Source organism: Chiroxiphia lanceolata, chromosome 20 (assembly GCF_009829145.1).
Source record: "Chiroxiphia lanceolata isolate bChiLan1 chromosome 20, bChiLan1.pri, whole genome shotgun sequence".
Classification (NCBI taxonomy): Eukaryota; Metazoa; Chordata; class Aves; order Passeriformes; family Pipridae; genus Chiroxiphia; species Chiroxiphia lanceolata.
In genome coordinates this window covers 7849739-7866149 of record NC_045656.1, presented here as the reverse complement: position 1 = coordinate 7866149, position 16411 = coordinate 7849739, and the positions used below count along the sequence as shown (strand labels likewise).

At 52.2% G+C, this 16411-nt stretch overlaps 1 protein-coding gene across 1 annotated transcript; it reads right to left on the bottom strand.

The window, feature by feature from the left end:
• Positions 1 to 495: 495 nt before the first annotated feature.
• On the bottom strand, positions 496 to 15609 carry ADORA2B (adenosine A2b receptor). The gene is made up of 2 exons (XM_032707898.1): positions 14997 to 15609; positions 496 to 4166 (listed from the first exon to the last, which is right to left on the bottom strand). The coding sequence occupies exons 1-2, from the start codon at positions 15323 to 15325 to the stop codon at positions 3473 to 3475; spliced, it is 1023 nt and encodes a 340-aa protein (XP_032563789.1). The 5' UTR covers positions 15326 to 15609; the 3' UTR covers positions 496 to 3472.
• Between the last annotated feature and the right edge of the window lie 802 nt (positions 15610 to 16411).

Sequence of the window (16411 nt, the reverse complement as noted above, 5' to 3'; positions counted from 1 at the left end):
TTTTAACTAATCTGTGATATCCTGTGCCTGTGATGTGGGGATGCAAACGCTCCAGCAGGTCTCTTAGTGATCCTCAAATTAAGGAGCTGCTGTGGCTCTTTGCAGGTGGCTGCTCAGAGCAATTTCTGATCCATCACTGTCAAACCTGTACCAGGGACTAGGGCAGGGGGCCCCCAGCACCTCGAGACTGATGACAGGTCTGTACTTCTGCTGTAACACAGGATCTTTGGAAGCATCACCCTGGTTGCTGTGCTTTAAATTGATCCTTTCCAGACAAGTTGACCACCTCGTGCTGGTGGGCAAGGCAAGGCATGTCAGGCACGGGAGGAAGGACACTGCTGCTTCCCAATCCGCACACCAACCAGGGAGCTGGGAACCAGCTCCTTCCAGCTCTGGGTCCCTGCCCACACCCTGTCCTCCTCGAGTGCAGTGTGGCCTCGTGTGAGACACCGTGTGAACGCGTCACAACGAGAAATAATGGGGCACAGGCTGAGCCAGGTTGTGTGGGTGGTAAATTAAGCATTCTGTATGTAAATAACAGTTACTGCAAATACAAAATCTGAGCAACATGAGGAAAACACATCCATCTATGTACATCAGAGCAGTGAGGAGTGACAGCTGAATGGCTTCAGCTGCACTCGCTACAGAAAGTTCCTCGGCCATTTTTACTTCACATTTTTATAGAAACCTTCAGAGCTTTTTTTATTTTGGGGGGGGGGAGCAAGGGAAGTGTCCTATTTGTATTTTGCCTTGAAATGTCTTTGGCTCAGATCCACAAAGACACTTACTGTGCCTAATGACCGTGGTGACCTGGGCCACAGTTAATGCCCGACACCCCGACGACACAGTTGGATACACCGCACCCGTCTGCAGGAATCCTGGCTCATAAGAGGCAGATGAAGGTAGCAGTCGTGGATGCTGAGCTGCAGTGCAAGCTGTCACATACAACAAGTGTCCTGGGGCCTCCTCTTTTGGTTTTACAGCACTGTGAGTTTCAGTCTGTTCGTGCTGTCCAGAGTTTGGTTCGTTTTCAGCCAGCAGAAGGGAGAGATTACGTCCTTTGTTGTAAGAATAAATGTGGCTCGCATCCACTGTGCAACACTGCCAGACCTGCAGGTGAAACCCTGCTTGTTTCCAGCCGTGATTAACAGGAGGAACACGGCCAAAGATAATACAGAAGGGAAGGAATGAGCAGAGGAGAGAGTCAGACCCTGCCCAAATGGCAGGAGGTGGCTACATGTATCAGCTGGACTGTGACCAAGGCAGATGCAGCAAAGCTGAATGGGGCTGTTAAAGGAAAAGCACTTGGGACAGTAACTTTAACTGTTCAGATTCTTCTTGGAAATGCATATATCTAAGATACTGAGCTGTAGCTAAATTTGGACATTGCATAAACATGTACAAACCCATTCAGAGCTTACTGGTGATTCACCCAGGTTTGGGGTTGGCTCTCAGGGCCGAGCTGCTACACACGGTATTGAAATCCATCACTCCCAGGGAACCATTCCCTGTGCATGGTGGGCCCTAAGTCATTCCTGCAGCTGCTGCCTGCAGGTCTTGCCAGCTGGCAGAGCAGATGCTATGGGAACAAGATTTCATCAGATCAGCTTTTCAACTGATTTTACACCGTATTTGTCATTATATTTGCCAGAGAAGTTAAATTCTTGGGGTCTTGTATTAACCCCCTTTTAGTGCAACACAGTTAAAAAGAAATATATGATTCAAGTACAATTTTTCAGGGACAAACTGCCCATCACACATCACAGTCTGTCCACTGGACCTGTTCTTCAGGAACTGGCTGTGTTTAAACTTCCTTCCCTGCAACCTGGCTCCAGAAGTCCTGCTCCCTCTCTCTCCCTGCGTGAGTTACTGCTGGAACCCACATTTAATACCAGTCCTTGCACTCCAGTTCCTCACCAGTCACATGGTGGTGCTGCTGGCACCGAGTGCTTCGGAGGGAGATGGAACCTTCAGACAAACTCCCATTTGTGAGAGGGCCACAACGTGATGGCAGGTCTGAGCTAGTCAGGAGCAGCTGCATCTCTGCACCACGATCAGCTTGTTCTTCAGAAATTACTGCACTGCTCTCTCTGCCTTTTGTCTAGTTTTGGATATCACAGTTACACGTTAAATTGGTGCAGTAATTACTGAGCTGTGGTTGCAGAGAGTTATTAACCTGCAGTATAATTAAGACTGCTCTGCTGCTGAGTGGGCTTTGGACTCACTCAGAGTGAGGGCCAGGACACCTGGCCAACTACAGAGGCCAGGCTAGACAACCTGTGAGAGCTTTGCCAAAATCAGGTCACAAGCCACAACAATCTAGCTTCTCACACACATTAGCACTTTAGCTCCCTTCCTGTCTCTTTTTTGTTACTGATGCAGGCCAGCATTAGAAAAAAAATAAAAATATAAAAATTACTATTAAAACAAACAAACAAAAAAGTATTCACAGCTTCTGGGGGTTACAGGGCTGCAGAGGATGCCCAGCTTTAGGGACCAGGTGAGCTGCACATCCAGCTCCCACAGCTAAAACCTGCACTTCTGGAAGCACTGCAAGCATGGCAAGTTTTGACTTGGGAGCAAAAATCTGATTGTAGAGGTCATGTCACCAAGTCAGAGTGGCACTGCCTCAGTGACTCTGGATCAGACCAGCCAAGATCACTGGGGCACCTCTGCCTTCTGCATTTTGACATCTGGAAACAGACCTGAAAGCAAACCTGAAGCTTTGGGCTGCACAATCCTGTAGACAGACCAAAGTGATTTAAAGGCCATGAGACTGCTGTTCTAAAACCTTGGTCAAGTCTTTTCTCAACTCTTTCAGTAAGTAGGGTTTTCATGCTGGGGCCAGAAATAGCTGGCCAGTTCTGATCTGGTTTTCCCATCCACACAGTCCCTCCCCTCAGAGCCTGGAACACAGATTCCATTTCACACCAGCAATTGGGCTAAGTAAGACTTTTTCCCATCGGAGAATACTAGCTGCATCAAACAATTGATGGAATAATTAGGGTATCACCAAAGAGCTGTCAAGTATGGACTTAGAGAACAACTCAAAAACAGACACAAAATTATTACTCCTAAATGAATCAAAATATTAAAAAATAATAATAATAATAACAATAATAATAATTAAAATAAAGATCCTATGACTTGACATGAGCAGCACAATTAGGGGAAACACCCCCAGCAGGTGAGTCTTTCCCCAGTCAATGTCCAACCTGGAAAGGAAACACAACATGATCACCGGCACTCCCACCCTGGGGTGATGGTGGAGGGTGAGCTGCACTCAGTGTCCCCCGTCAGGTTACTCCTCCACGAGGCACTGTGTTAATTACAAAAATAAAATAAAAAAGACAGCTGCACAACTGCATAGTGGTCATCTCCGAGCACCCCCTCGGAGCCCGCCGTGACCACTCACACGGGGACGGGGAGCGCTGGGCACGGGCTGGGAACCCCAGGAGCAGGACCTGCAGGGTCAGATGGTCACCGAGGCCATTGGGCAGTTAATGTTGGTGACAGTCAAGTGCTGGTTGTTGTCAGTGGTGCCCTTGGGGAAGTCGTCCGTCTTGCAGAGGATCTTGGAAATGATCTTGCGGAAGGTGTAGCGGAAGTCCCTGATCCTGTAGGCGTAGATGATGGGATTGATGACGGAGTTGGCATGGGAGAGGATGATGGCCATATACATCACCCACTCGGGCTTGGATTTGGAGAAATCCTCGTGGAAGAGCGTGATGCAGTTCAAGATGTGCAGGGGCAGCCAGCAGAAGGCAAAAAGTCCTACAATGATGGCCAGAGACTTGGCCGCGTGCACCTCCTTCTGCAGCGTGGTCCTGGAGTTGCCCATCAGTTCGATCTGGTGCAACTGTTTGCAGGCCACCATGAATATCTTGATGTAGATCCCCAGCATGATGACAAGTGGCAGCAGCACGCAGCCGAAGAAGTTGAAGTACACCATGTAGCTCATCGTGACCACGTTCTCAAAGAGGCAGGAGATGAAGCAGCCATGGTGCTTTGTCCCCGTGTCAGCCCCTGTCTCGTTGGTGGTGTTGGGACAACCACTCATGGCTTTATTCCAGCCCATAAGTGGAGTAAGTCCAATTCCAAAGGACAGGAGCCACAGCACGGCGATGAGTCCTCTCGCCCTCTTGCCAGTCACCAGGCTGTTATACCTACAGCACCCAGAGCAAAACCAGGATAGAGACATTAAATAAATGAGCACTGGTGACTTCTCTGCTGTTAAAGTCATCAGCACTTTGGCTAATGAGACAAAAGCCACACCCACACCCTCACAGGAGCCTCACCTCTGTGATCACCGGAGGGGGTAAAAAATCTCACCTGTGCTCTCCACCTCCGCAAAGTGATTTGGGGGGTTGACTCATTTACTATTCCTGAGAGGCACCAGGCTCTGCCCCAGCCCACAAAGAGCCTTCAATAGGAGGGAAAGGTCTTGGAGTCTTAAAAAAGGCTTTATCATTGCATGAGCCTGAACCACCAATTGCCAGGAGGGCACGAACAGGGGAAGGCTCACTCTCTAGCTGATGTCCTCTCCTGCCCTAAGCTGCCACTGCTCGCATGCCAGGACACGCTGCTGGGCTACACCAACACCTGGGCTGTCCTCGTCCAGCTGAGGCAATGCTGGTGCTCAGATCTGCACTGCAGTACCACATGTGTTGTGGAGAAGCTCTGCTGTGGCCCAGGGACAAGTTGATGCAGAGCTGAGGGGTGCAGTCACACACTGCCCCACACCTTCCCTAACCCCACAGACAGGGTGTCCTCATGGCCCCTCCAGCCCCCAAGATGCTCAGAGACACAGAGGTGGAACCTAAAGCAGCAAAATCAAGCTGGTTTGGGTGCAACCAGAGCAGATGCCAACATCAAAGCATCAGTGGGATCACTCTTTGGAGAGGGGAAGGAGCAGTGGCTGCCAGAAAGACAACATGAGAAACCCATCCCTGTGCCCTGCACAGCCAGTCAGTGTCTGCTGGCTCACACACGTCCCCTCCTTCCCACACCCTTCTCTCAGTGCTTGTTTACTCTGGCTTGGCTACCCTGCTCCTCCTTTGCTAAGAACGTTTGTTCTGATTTTCTTCCGGCCCGTGAGGCAGGAGGGGAGGGTTTTATTCCCACAGAACCACAGCTGTGCCTGTGAATCACAACTGCAGTCGGCTCCGTGTGAGCCAAGCATCCTGCTCCTCCTGGAGATACAGAGACAGGAGGGTAAAGGGAGGGGTCTGCCAGGACATACCAGGGGGCAAAGAGGGGCTGGGGAAGCCCTTGAGTCCTTCTTCAGGCACAGCCAGGGCTGGCTGGGAGGATGCAGGAGCAGCAGCCACATTTAGGCATTACTGAATTGTGACCACACTCCGTGGATAGATGTCTAAAGGGCAGGTCCAGCCACCGAGGGGGCTTCTCCTGCACTTTTCTCTCATTATTACTAAGTTTCACTACTTCAGAAGATGCGAAGATATCAGATAGGGCATCAGTGAGGCCAAGCCTGTTGCTTTTGAAACCTTGTGTTAAGTTTTCAGAAACTGGAGCCAGTTCGGGGTTGTGGGGCCTGAAAACATTAAGAGCTGATTCAGAGCAACTTCCCAGAAATCCAATCTCTTGGCAAAGTCTGAGTCTCGAGCTACAATATTGGCCAGGCTCAGTCAGTGCTGTAGAGGCACCAGGAGCTGCTGCTGTCCTGCAACTCTGCACGTGGAAAGGGAAAACAGCAGCTCCTTGGCTTGTCTGGCTAAGCCATGCTTAGTTGATCTCTTCAGTTGTTCCTCTGCTCCATCCCAAAAACTATTGTAGTGAGACTGGAAAATGTGAAAGGACTATTGTCAGAAACAGAAACTGAGTCCAGGGTTTTGTGTTCTCAGGAACAGAAGGGAAGCCTCAGTGTGCCATGCTGAGGTCGGTGTCCACCGTGTCACTCCAGGCTGGTGACATTCAGTGCTGCCTCTTCCTGACAACATATGACCCCAGATAAGGCTTCTTCCATCTGCTCTTCTCCTGGACTCTTCTGCACGAATGAGTTGGCTTGAAGGTTTACAAAACTGGTTAAGTAGGCACTTAATTTTTCAGTGGCTGTGACAGTGGCCTGTTTATTTTAGTGCCACTCACCGTTCCTGGCACACACAGCAGAGCCAGGATCACATTCAAGCAGGGGCCCCTCTGTGACAGGATGTAAAAATATTCTGGGCTCCCAGTCTGCAGCAGCCAGAGCTGAGCAGTGGGGAGAGCTGGAGGGCTCTCAGCACAGGGCAGAGATGGTGTTCACCTCAGTGGAGATATTCACAGTGAACAACTGCACTCCTCAGATTAGCTCATTATTTTCACGGAATTTGCATTGCAAATTCCTCCCGGCATCTCTCCATTCAGCTGATGGCAGGGACTGAGGGTGGTCACTGCTGTGGCCTCCCAGAAGGGTCTGTGCAAACCCCTGGTGGCTGAGGTGCCAGCCAGAAAAGGCCAAGGTGGGAATAGCCTGATGTTCTAGAATTGCTCACTAGTCACCTTGTTATTACCTTTTACACTTATTTGGTAGGACATTACCTTAAGTGAACAGAAGTTAAGCATGTGCTTAAAATAAAGTGCATGACTGTCACCAGATCCAGGTATGAAGAGTCTCACAAGCCACACAACAGAGTAACCCCATCATAAACCTTCATCAGCAGTGGGCAGGAGCTGTGAGATAGCTGAGCTGGGACTCAGCTCCTCCCTAAGCACTATAAGCATGGTCAGACAGTGAGGAACCAACAGATTTTCACACCTCTGAATGCTCCAGCAAACCTCTCCTTCATTCTCTTTCAGGCTTAATATTATTATGTAAAATACTGCTAAAGTAAATTTGCTCACCTAAGTCTGCTCAACTAATGTATAACAAATATTGAATCACCTCTGTGTTTCTGCCTAGAGGCATCAAATGCTGCTTTAATGTAAATAACAGCTGAATATTTTAAAATGATTTATTGAGATTAAATAACTTGGCAATGCATTAGTTCCTTTTACATCGCCAGGCAAAGCCTCTTTACTGGCTTAATCACCATGAAGGTGCTAATTACGTCCTTGTGACAGGAAGAACTGTACCTTGGCCACCAGTGTCACAGGCACAGAAGCCCCCCTTCAGTCACCCTGGGAAGGTCACCCAAGCAGAGGCCCTGCTGCCCCTGAGCTCCATCAAGCGAGGAGTGAAAGCACCAGCCCAGGAGGAATTTGGCATTTGGGGTGACGGACTTGGGGCAGAAAACAACAACAGCCTGGAATGGGACTGTTATTCCCACATTATTTATCTCAGAGAGCAGGAATGGGGGGCCATCCTGCCTGTCCACAGAAGGGTGAACAGGTCAAAACACTGTGGTGCCACACAGCCACTCTCCTGCCCATCCTTGTCCCTGTGCCCCAGCTGGAGCAGGAGTTGCTGTGCTGCTCAAGGACTTGGGGCTGATTCTCCTGCTGCCAAACCCCAGAGCAGGATCAGCCTCCAGTGGGCAATTTCGGAGCTTTAACTCCCAGCTCACACATGGTTTGTGCTGGGGCCACATTCCATGGGATGGGTGGGGAGACACAGGTGTGAGGGCTGTGCCAGGGGTGCTGCAGTGGGTGCAGGTCCTCCCTTCACTCCCAGTGCCCAGAGCTGTGGAGAGATCCCTGGGACTGGTGCTCCCCACTGCTCTCCCCACCTCCCTCCCCGCTCTGCCCAGGCCTCTGGACACAGGGAGGTGAGCAGATGGAGTTGGCAGAACTCGGACCACGCAGGTGCTCTGATATGATCAGTGACAATTCATACACTTCTATTTTAAGTGTGAAGGGAAATACACAGACACCTCCATTCAAACGGGGTGAGAGCAGCTCGGCTGCCAAGCATTGTGTCCTTGTCACCTCCTCGCAGCTGTACTTTGCATCTTGCTCTTTTTTTTTTTTTTTTTTTTTTTGACCTATAACAGCACGAAATAAGCTGTGCTCTGCTCCACGGAATGGAGATCACACACCGGCTGAAATCTGAATCAAATGAATCGTGAATTGCACCGGGGGGGGGGGGGGGAAGGAAAGAAAAAGCAAAAGCTGTGGAAGGAGTTGGCAGGGAGAGATGTGATTAGCGGTCACGGTATCAGCCCAGGAAGCAGGACATCTGTGTCTGTCCCGGCGCAGACAAATCACTTCCTCCCGCATCTGTCCCTATTGTCACAGGGACAGCAGCAGCACTCCCGGCCTTCCGCCGGGACGGTCACTGTCACCACCCCGCCGGCACCCAGGTGAGCACACAGGGCTCTGTGGAGGGGCAGGAGCAGCGCCTGGGGACAGAACAGCCAGAACCCGGCCGTGCTTCACGCTCAGCCTGCAGGACGAGGAATGCGGGAAGGAGGAACACGGGAGAGCCAAAGCACGCTGCAAACGGCGCCTGGCTGGGTAATGCGGAGAATTAATTAGGGAAAATGCAGCTCAGGCTGCTGCGAGGTGAGGAGCGGCAGGAGGGGACTCGCAGCCCTGCACTTGTTGAACGCTTGACAGCACCCGCGAGGTGGGGGTGTGAGTGTCGTTCTCGCACTCACAGCAGCCCAGCCCCAGGGGTTTGCATTCGCCACCTCGGTTACCGTTTGTAGAAGCCGCCCCCAGGCAGTTCTGGCCCCGGCAGGGTGAGAAAAGGTGACTGAAAACTGAGCTCAGACACCGGGGGTGTGAGCAGGGCGGGCTGGGGGCTGGTGCTGGGGGGCTGCCAGAGGCACACGGAGCCCCGGAGCACAGGAAGGAATGAGCTTTGCTGCCTGCACGTGTGATAGTGGTGTGATACCAGTGTGATACTGGTCTGAAGTCAGTGTGACACCCTCGTGCTCCAATAGGGTGTCTCTGGGTCCTAGAACACAAACCCCCAGTTTTCTCTATTTGAGAGCTGAGCTCTTCCTCAGCATCACCCTCCTCCAGGGCTCAGCAGCCCAACGTTATCTGCCTGGTGGTGCCTGGGGCTGAGAATTTTTGTCACTCCAAAACCTCCCAGGCAGTCAGACCTCAGCTATGCAGCACCAGGCAGCTGAGTTAAAGGCGGCTGTAGGGGTGAGATGGGGACTAGGATTCAGGGCCAGGTGTTTGGGTGTGATCCCCTCTACAGAGCAGTGGTGACCACTGCCCCTCCCAGGCACCCAGTGCCCTGCTCACTCAGGTGACAGGTAAGGGTGGGGAGGTGGCAGATTTCTGCTGGATCACCCTTTCTGCAGTGAAACAGGTGTCAAGCCCTTTCCCAAAGGCTCCAAACTGCAGCCTTTCCATCCGCCAGCCCCAGCAAGCTGCTCCTCATCTGCCCTCGCTGCAGAGTCCTGAGCAGGGGCTGGTGGACATGGCATGGACAGCACTGAGCTCAGCACCACCCACCCACCTACCAATGCCTTATCCCAGCTCTGGGAGCCCATCCCATCCTTTCCTCCCTGCCCCTGCACTGCCAGGTTTGACAGAGCATCCAGCCCACACTCCCACTGATGTACTCCAGGTTATTTGTGGCTCCTGCCCAGGCCTGATGTCATCCATTGGATTAGGAGATAATCCGCTCTTTGGCGTGTACAAATTCCCTGAGTTTGTCATCTTGGACTTTGGGGGGAGGACTGACACATCTGTAGGCACAGCTGGCGTCACTGATTCCTGGCATCTTGTGGGTCAAATACAGTAACAGGAGTCCCCAAACCCCCCCCAGAGTCACTGCCCGAGGGCCGGGGCAAAACACTCCTAAAATACTCAGTTTTGTGCTCTGTGCTCCTTGCTCTGACAAACAGCAAATTTGTAAAAATCCCGAGCAGCAGCTCCATAATTAACAAAGCAAAAACTCGTAACTGCAAAATAAAACAGTTTCTGTCAAAACATTTTGGTTTCATACGTTCTTTTACAGAGAGGTCGGAAGATCTTCTGGATAAAAATTCTGCCAGGTTGCAAAAGCTGCCCTTTTTTTTTTTTTTGGTCTAAAAATTAACTTGTGTTTTTATAGATTGAGTTGGCCAAAATGGAAACAAGCTCCTAAACTTAAAGCTCTGGGTTCTGGCTCAGCCTGGAGACGGGTGCCCTCGGCCAACAGCCCGGAACTGAGGCTTTTGGCTGCTGCTCCCCAGCATCCCTGCTGCTCCTGGCATTCCTGCTGCCCCCCAGCTTCTGCAGGAGCTGCATCAGGGCAGAGGTCTCAAGGACAACTCCTTTTCCTGTCAGGATTTTTGTTTTTTTGGGAGGGAAGTGACCTCTGAGCTGCGGGGAAAAATATAAAGATCTGGGACATGCATTTTTAAGGAAACGAGGCTGCTCACAACTAAAAATAGCCGTGATTTCCCCTCTCCACTTCGTGGCCATGAGGGCACATGTGATTATTCCTGATGTTGTTGTTGTGCTCTGGCTGCATCCAAAGGCCGTGGCAGCCCCTGGCTGAGCACAGCCCCCCACGTTCTGGGTGACACAAAGTTCCCTAAAGCTGTGACAGCTCCACTGCTCGAGTGAACACACCACCCCTCCTGCCCTCCCTGAGTGTGTGACACTTTTAAGTTCATAAATCACTGATAACCTTGGCCGGGCACAGCGTTCCGATGGATGGGGAGGCAGAGCATCCCCTGCTCTGGATTCAGGAATCAGGACTGAGGAATCAGGGCGGATCCCTCCCGCGCTGCCCGGGCGCAGGATCGGGGCTGTGCGAGCCACACACGAACGGCGGGACACGCCCGGCAGTTCAGATAAAGGGCAGTGAGAGGATTAAAGGAAATGAGGCGAGGGCAGAAGAAGAGCAGCTGCAGTTCTCTGTGTTCTGATGGCACAGCGAGTGGCAGGTGAAGACCAAGGGGATTTTCTCTCCTCCCCAGTGACTCCAGTCCTCCCACCTGCCGTAAAAACCGACCGGTTTGCTTTGCTGAGGAAAAAGCTGGGAGTTGAAAGGGATCTGGGAATTCTTTGCTGGGGAACACAGAGGGAACCCCTCCTCTGCAGCAGCAGGGCGCAGTGAGGGCAGGCAGACCCCCAGCATCAGCCAACCCACCTCTGGAAAGGATGAGAAAAGAGCAGCAACAATCCAAACACAATTTGTCCCCATGAGGACAGCAGGAAGGAGCTGGATTGTTGCCTTCACCACGTCAAGCATAAGAGGGGCAGCAGCTCCTGTGGGAGACTGGCAGGAGCAGAGACAGACCAGGGCAGCACCATTAACAGATCCTGATCCCATTAACAGATCCTGATCCCATTAACAGATTGTGAATCTACACATGGATGTTCTGGCTTCAGGGGGGCAGCGAGGTGCAGAAAGGGAGAGGACATGGCCATGGATACCCTGTTCCAGTTCATGGCAAAGCTTCCCTGGAACATCCCTTCACTCCTGCTAGGGATAAAGTTGAAGATGGGAGAGATATAAATCCAGGGAGGAAGGACAAGCACGAGATCAGCTCAAATCACAGGGAACTGGGGATAATTTTCCCTCCACAGGTCCGAGCTGGGATGTTTGCCAGAGAGGCAGCAACAGCAGCACCACACTCACTGTCCTGCAGGAGTTACCAGCAGACAAGGGCGAACACAGGGTGAGGTTGTTCAGCATTTCACTCTCCTGTTGCTCTCTAAATATGCAGATACTCTTCTCCCTCCCTAATTCCTGACACATTTGTTCCAGGCATCCACCCATACCTACAGTTATTAGCCATGCCAAGGGATTTTGGTTAATGCAAATAGAAGGAAACTGTTTTATTCCACCTACAAATCTTCTTTGGCTCGGAGCTATGGGACTGTGGGGTGAAATCCAGCCCCAGAGGAAGCCAGAGAGCAAAAGCCTCGCGTTGCTCCAGTGCCAAGCGCTCTGCAGGACGGATTTGCTGCTGCTGAGAGATGCTCCATCCCCTGGCTTGGATATTCTGCTTGGAGGAAGTGCTGTGGGGGAGTGAGCTTTTGGGGGCTCAGGCTGGCAGAGGAGAGCAGGGATGGTGCTGTGTACCTGGGCAGCACAGGGACGGGCAAACACAGGCGCCAGCACTGCCAGGTTGGAAGCACTGGAGTCCAGGAGGGTGCAGGAAGCAAGGCAGGGGCAGAGCATGTTTGAGGACAAGGAGCTGCATCCTGGTGTGATGGCCAGGGAGAAGGGACCCAGGGAAGGGCTCGGAGCTGCAGCTGCACAGAGTGGGCAGCGTGGGCGGGGGCTTCTCCACAAACAGTAAATTCGTCGAAAACAAACAAACAAAATACGAGTTTCAAGGGACAGAAGGAATTCGTGGCTTCAGGTCAAATTCAGCAAATATTTTTAGCCAGAAGAGGGAGGGTTCTAAACCACCGTTTTTAAATAAGATTTTTGTTCTGCAATTCTCCAGATGAGTTCCTTCCCCAGCGAGGGTGTCCCCATCTCAAAGAGCAGCACAGCCACATCAGAAGGGTTAAACAACTCAACCCAAAATCTGCCGGGTTGGTCAGGATCACTTTGTTTCACTGAAACCTCCAAACATTGTTGTTCCAGTTTGACTGAAACAATTTTCCTCTTCCCCGTGGGATTTTTTGGTTCAGCCACAGAACTGAAAAATCCATTATTAGCCTGGCTGTAATGCAAGTTCTGCTGCTCACCCCTGCCCAGCCTCTCAGCAGCCTCAAACAGCTCTGAAAGAGCATTAAATAATATGGCACAGACAGTTCTTAATGTCTCTGCTGAGGTTTCCATGGGGAGCTGGTGATGCTCTGGATGTGACAGGGACACTTATCTGCTCTGCAACAACCACATTATTTATTGCAATTGCTGGATAGGGCTGGGCACAAATAATTTTCTTAAACGTTTAATACTTCATGGACTGGTATCAGCCTCTGCACTGGCCTCCAGAGTGAGTGTTTGAATGAGAAAAACTTTTCTGACCAGTTTTCCCTTCCCACAGCACAAACCTCCTTCCAGAAATGCCACGTGCATCTACCTGGAGCAGGTGGTGGGACAAGTTCCTCCCCCCTCACTGCCAGCAGTACCATGGAGCATCTCAGGAATAACAGTGCTGATGAGAGCTCTAACCAAGCCTTGGTTGGAAAACCCTGGTGGAGAAGAAAAGTGCTTTGCCTGTGTAGTTTTAGAACCTCTTCTATCCTCTTTTGATCTTGGCTATACAGCTAAAAACAGCCTTTCAGTACCAGTCCCTAAATCTCCTGTTGCCAAAGCAGTGGCCTGTCCACTGCCCCATGTTCCTCACAGGGAGAACCCCCCTCCTTTGAAAGGAGTTTTACTTGCTGGTCCCCTCTGAGAGCAATGAAATGGGCCTCAATGCCAAGACCAAGTTTAATCCAAACTTCACACTTCAGACAGCCTAGGATGGGACTGCTTGGTCTCCATTTGTGTCCAGCTAGAAAGCACTCATAGGAATAAAGATGTTTGTGCAAATGGAATAAAAGATTTGGTGTGAGATGGGGTGAGAAAGTGATGCTGGGAAAGGATCCCAAAGCAAGGCAGAGCTGCCCTGGGATGAACTGCCCTCGTGGAGAGTGAGCAAACCCGCTCGAGATCAGGACTGGGGAAAGAAAAAGGAGAGTGGAGGAAATCCTTGCCATTTTGTCAGCTGGCAAAACCACTTTCCTTCTGCAAACCCATGAACGATCCCCTCAGAGCGTTCCTGATCTGCTGCTTCCCCTCGGATCCCAGCGGAGCACAAACCCCTCTCACAACATTCCGTTTCCTCAGCTGCACAAAGTGCTTGTGGTACAGAGGCAGAGCTGTGGCCGTGCCTGACAGCTTGTGGTACAAAAATAGAGTTACAGCCGAGCCTGACAGCTTGTGGCCAGGGCTATGACTAAACAAACTTGGAAAACCCTGACCTGCTCCCACAGCTGCTGCTGTGCTGCTGCCCCCCATCCCGAGAAAGCCCCAAACTAACTAAAGGAAGAGGCACCAAAGCATTATCCGGTGCCAAGGTGGGTCTACAAGCCCAGTCAGGTGGCTGGGAAGGTCAGAGCCAGGGTTGGGGGTGCTGGAAACAACCTGCCCTGCTCCGTACTCGGCTGCAGATCTGCCCCCATTTACTCTACGTGCCCCGGAATTTCCACACGCCGTGCTCCAGTGACACACCCAGCACACACTTCCACTACCAGTTCTGATCATCTGCCTGGTGACTAATTCATATTTGCTCAGTGTATGGGAGGTCTCAGATGCAAAGTGCCAGAACAGGTGAAGGGGTTTTTTTTAAAGCCATTTTAAGGTGAACCCATCGCTTGTGCAAGGGAGGTGCCAGAGACGAGCGGAATTCAGGAAAGCTGCAGCTAACAGAGTTCAGCTGAGGTCCCCACGCCACATCTGCCCTGCTCCCCCACAGCCTCTGCTCCTGACCAGTCCCTGGAGCCATTCTGGACTCCCCAGGGAGTCCATCAATGTCTTATTCTCAGGGAGGGACAGATGAGGCACCAAGGAGACTGAGACTAACCAACTCGGGTCACTTATAATGCAAAGCTGGGGTTTTGATGCACTTAAGCTTAAGGCAGCTGCTGCACCAGCTCACTGGTGGGGTGCCTGTAAGTTATATTCCATACAGTTTTCCCCATTATAATTCAATTTCCCACGAATTAGAAGGAAACCAATTAATGTCTTTGATGCTGCACTTGGATGGGAGTCTGAACTGCAAAATTCTGAGATCTGACATGTGAATCCTTTCTCTTACCCTTTCACAGTGGGAAGTAGGAGAAAGAGTGGCTGCTCTTGTATTTAATTACCTGGCAGATGCCTGCACACCACAATAAAGGGGGCTGTATGAATACCTACATAGATGAACTACAACTATCCCAAATGCACCATTAAAACACTCCACGGCTCCCCCAGGAAACCACTGGCCCTCCCAAGAAAAACACCCTCAAGAAACTGAGCTTCCAGGTGTATTCTGAGGTAAGAGGCGGGATACTGATCCCAATCCTGAAGCAGCTGAGTGCAAAAACTCTTATTTTCATCACCACCTGTGAGCAGCAAAATTCTTGAGACTAGAAGTTCCTGAACACTAAAACAAGGAAGATCAGACCCTGGGCTGTCAGGGAGTGGGGCTGCTGCATCCACTCCAGTCTCTTACCTCAGTGGGATCTTAATAGCCAGGTACCTGTCGATGGCCACCGCCAGCAAGCTGAAAATGGAGCTCTGTGTCAGCACCAGCACGAAGCAGGCGAAGAAGAGGCAGCTGTGAAAATCCACCTGGAACCCAATGCTGATAGTGATGGCAAAAGGGATGGCCAACAACCCCACAGCGATATCAGCCACCGCCAGGGACACCAGGAAATAGTTGGTGGCGTTCTTCAAGGTGCTGTTGATGGCCACAGCCCAGCAGACCAGGACGTTGCCAGCGATGGACAGCACGGCGATGATGAGCTCCAGCACGATGTAGGTGGTTTGCATAGTGTCCATGGCGAGAGCCGGGGCGAGGAGCAGGAGCTGCTCATGAAGGGAAGGGACTTTCCACCGGGCGCCCTCCCGCAGGTACCAACAAGCCACGGGGCAGCCAAACGCCCATCTCCGGGGCCGTGGGGGGCCGGAGGGGCGCGGTGAGCCCCGGGTCGCGGCCCCCCGCTGCCCGCACCGCCCGGCCCCCGCCCGGCATCCGCCCGCGGGGCTCCGCTCAGCGCCCGCCCGCCGGGACCCGCCGCGGGGCCATCCGGGACGGGACGGGCCCGGGGACGCTGCTCCCGGGGACGGTCCTCCCGGGGATGCTCCGGCCGGGGATGGTCCTCCCGGGGATGCTCCTCCCGGGGATGCTCCGCCGCTGCCGCCGCTCCCCGCGGAAAAGCCGCTGCCGGCGGCGGCGGGGCTATTTCTGCACATGGGGCGAGCGGGGCGGGGAGTGCGCGGAGCGGAGCCATTGGCCGGGAACCCGCGGGACCGGGACGGCGCCCCCGCATCGCCCGGCCCCGGGACGGCTCCTCCGCACCCCCCGGCCCCGCACCCCATCCGGCGGTGCCGTCCCGGGGCCGTGCGTGGGCGGCTCCCCGGTGTTTTCGGGCACACTTTGATAATTTAGGAGTAAAACTTTGCGCTCGCTGTCGCCAAACACGGGGGGGTTCGGGTGCTGCTGCTGCTGCGGCCGAGGGGGACAGCGCAGTTGCCACACCAAAAAAAGTCCCCATCCCCCAGCAGCGCGCTGCCCCAAAGTGAGGGATTTCACAAAAACCCTGACAGCGCTCGGTCTGAGGACGGTTATCGCGCAACGGGACATTTCCTGATGTAAGAAATGGCAAAATACCACGGATTAGGAAATGCTGTTACTCACAGGGCTGCAGTGTTTGAGTTTTGGTCTAAGGAGCTGAGAAAAAATTCAAACCTGATGCAATCACCAAAGAAAAGGGTTGGCTGCACTGGTGGATCTTAGACCAACAGGGAATATGAAGATAAATATAATTTAATAACTGCTTACCTTTCCATCACAGGTTTCACACTTTATATTGTTTGCCATCAAAACACAGAGCAGAAGTTGAACTTCACACCAGTGCTGTAGCA

Bases quoted from the DNA above. Each gene is read 5' to 3' on its own strand.
- ADORA2B (XM_032707898.1), bottom strand. From the start codon at position 15,325: ATGGACACTATGCAAACCACCTACATCGTGCTGGAGCTCATCATCGCC. The intron at 4,167-14,996 runs GTAAGAGACTGG...TGGGTGCTGTAG, and splicing joins GCTATTAAGATCCCACTGAG to GTATAACAGCCTGGTGACTG.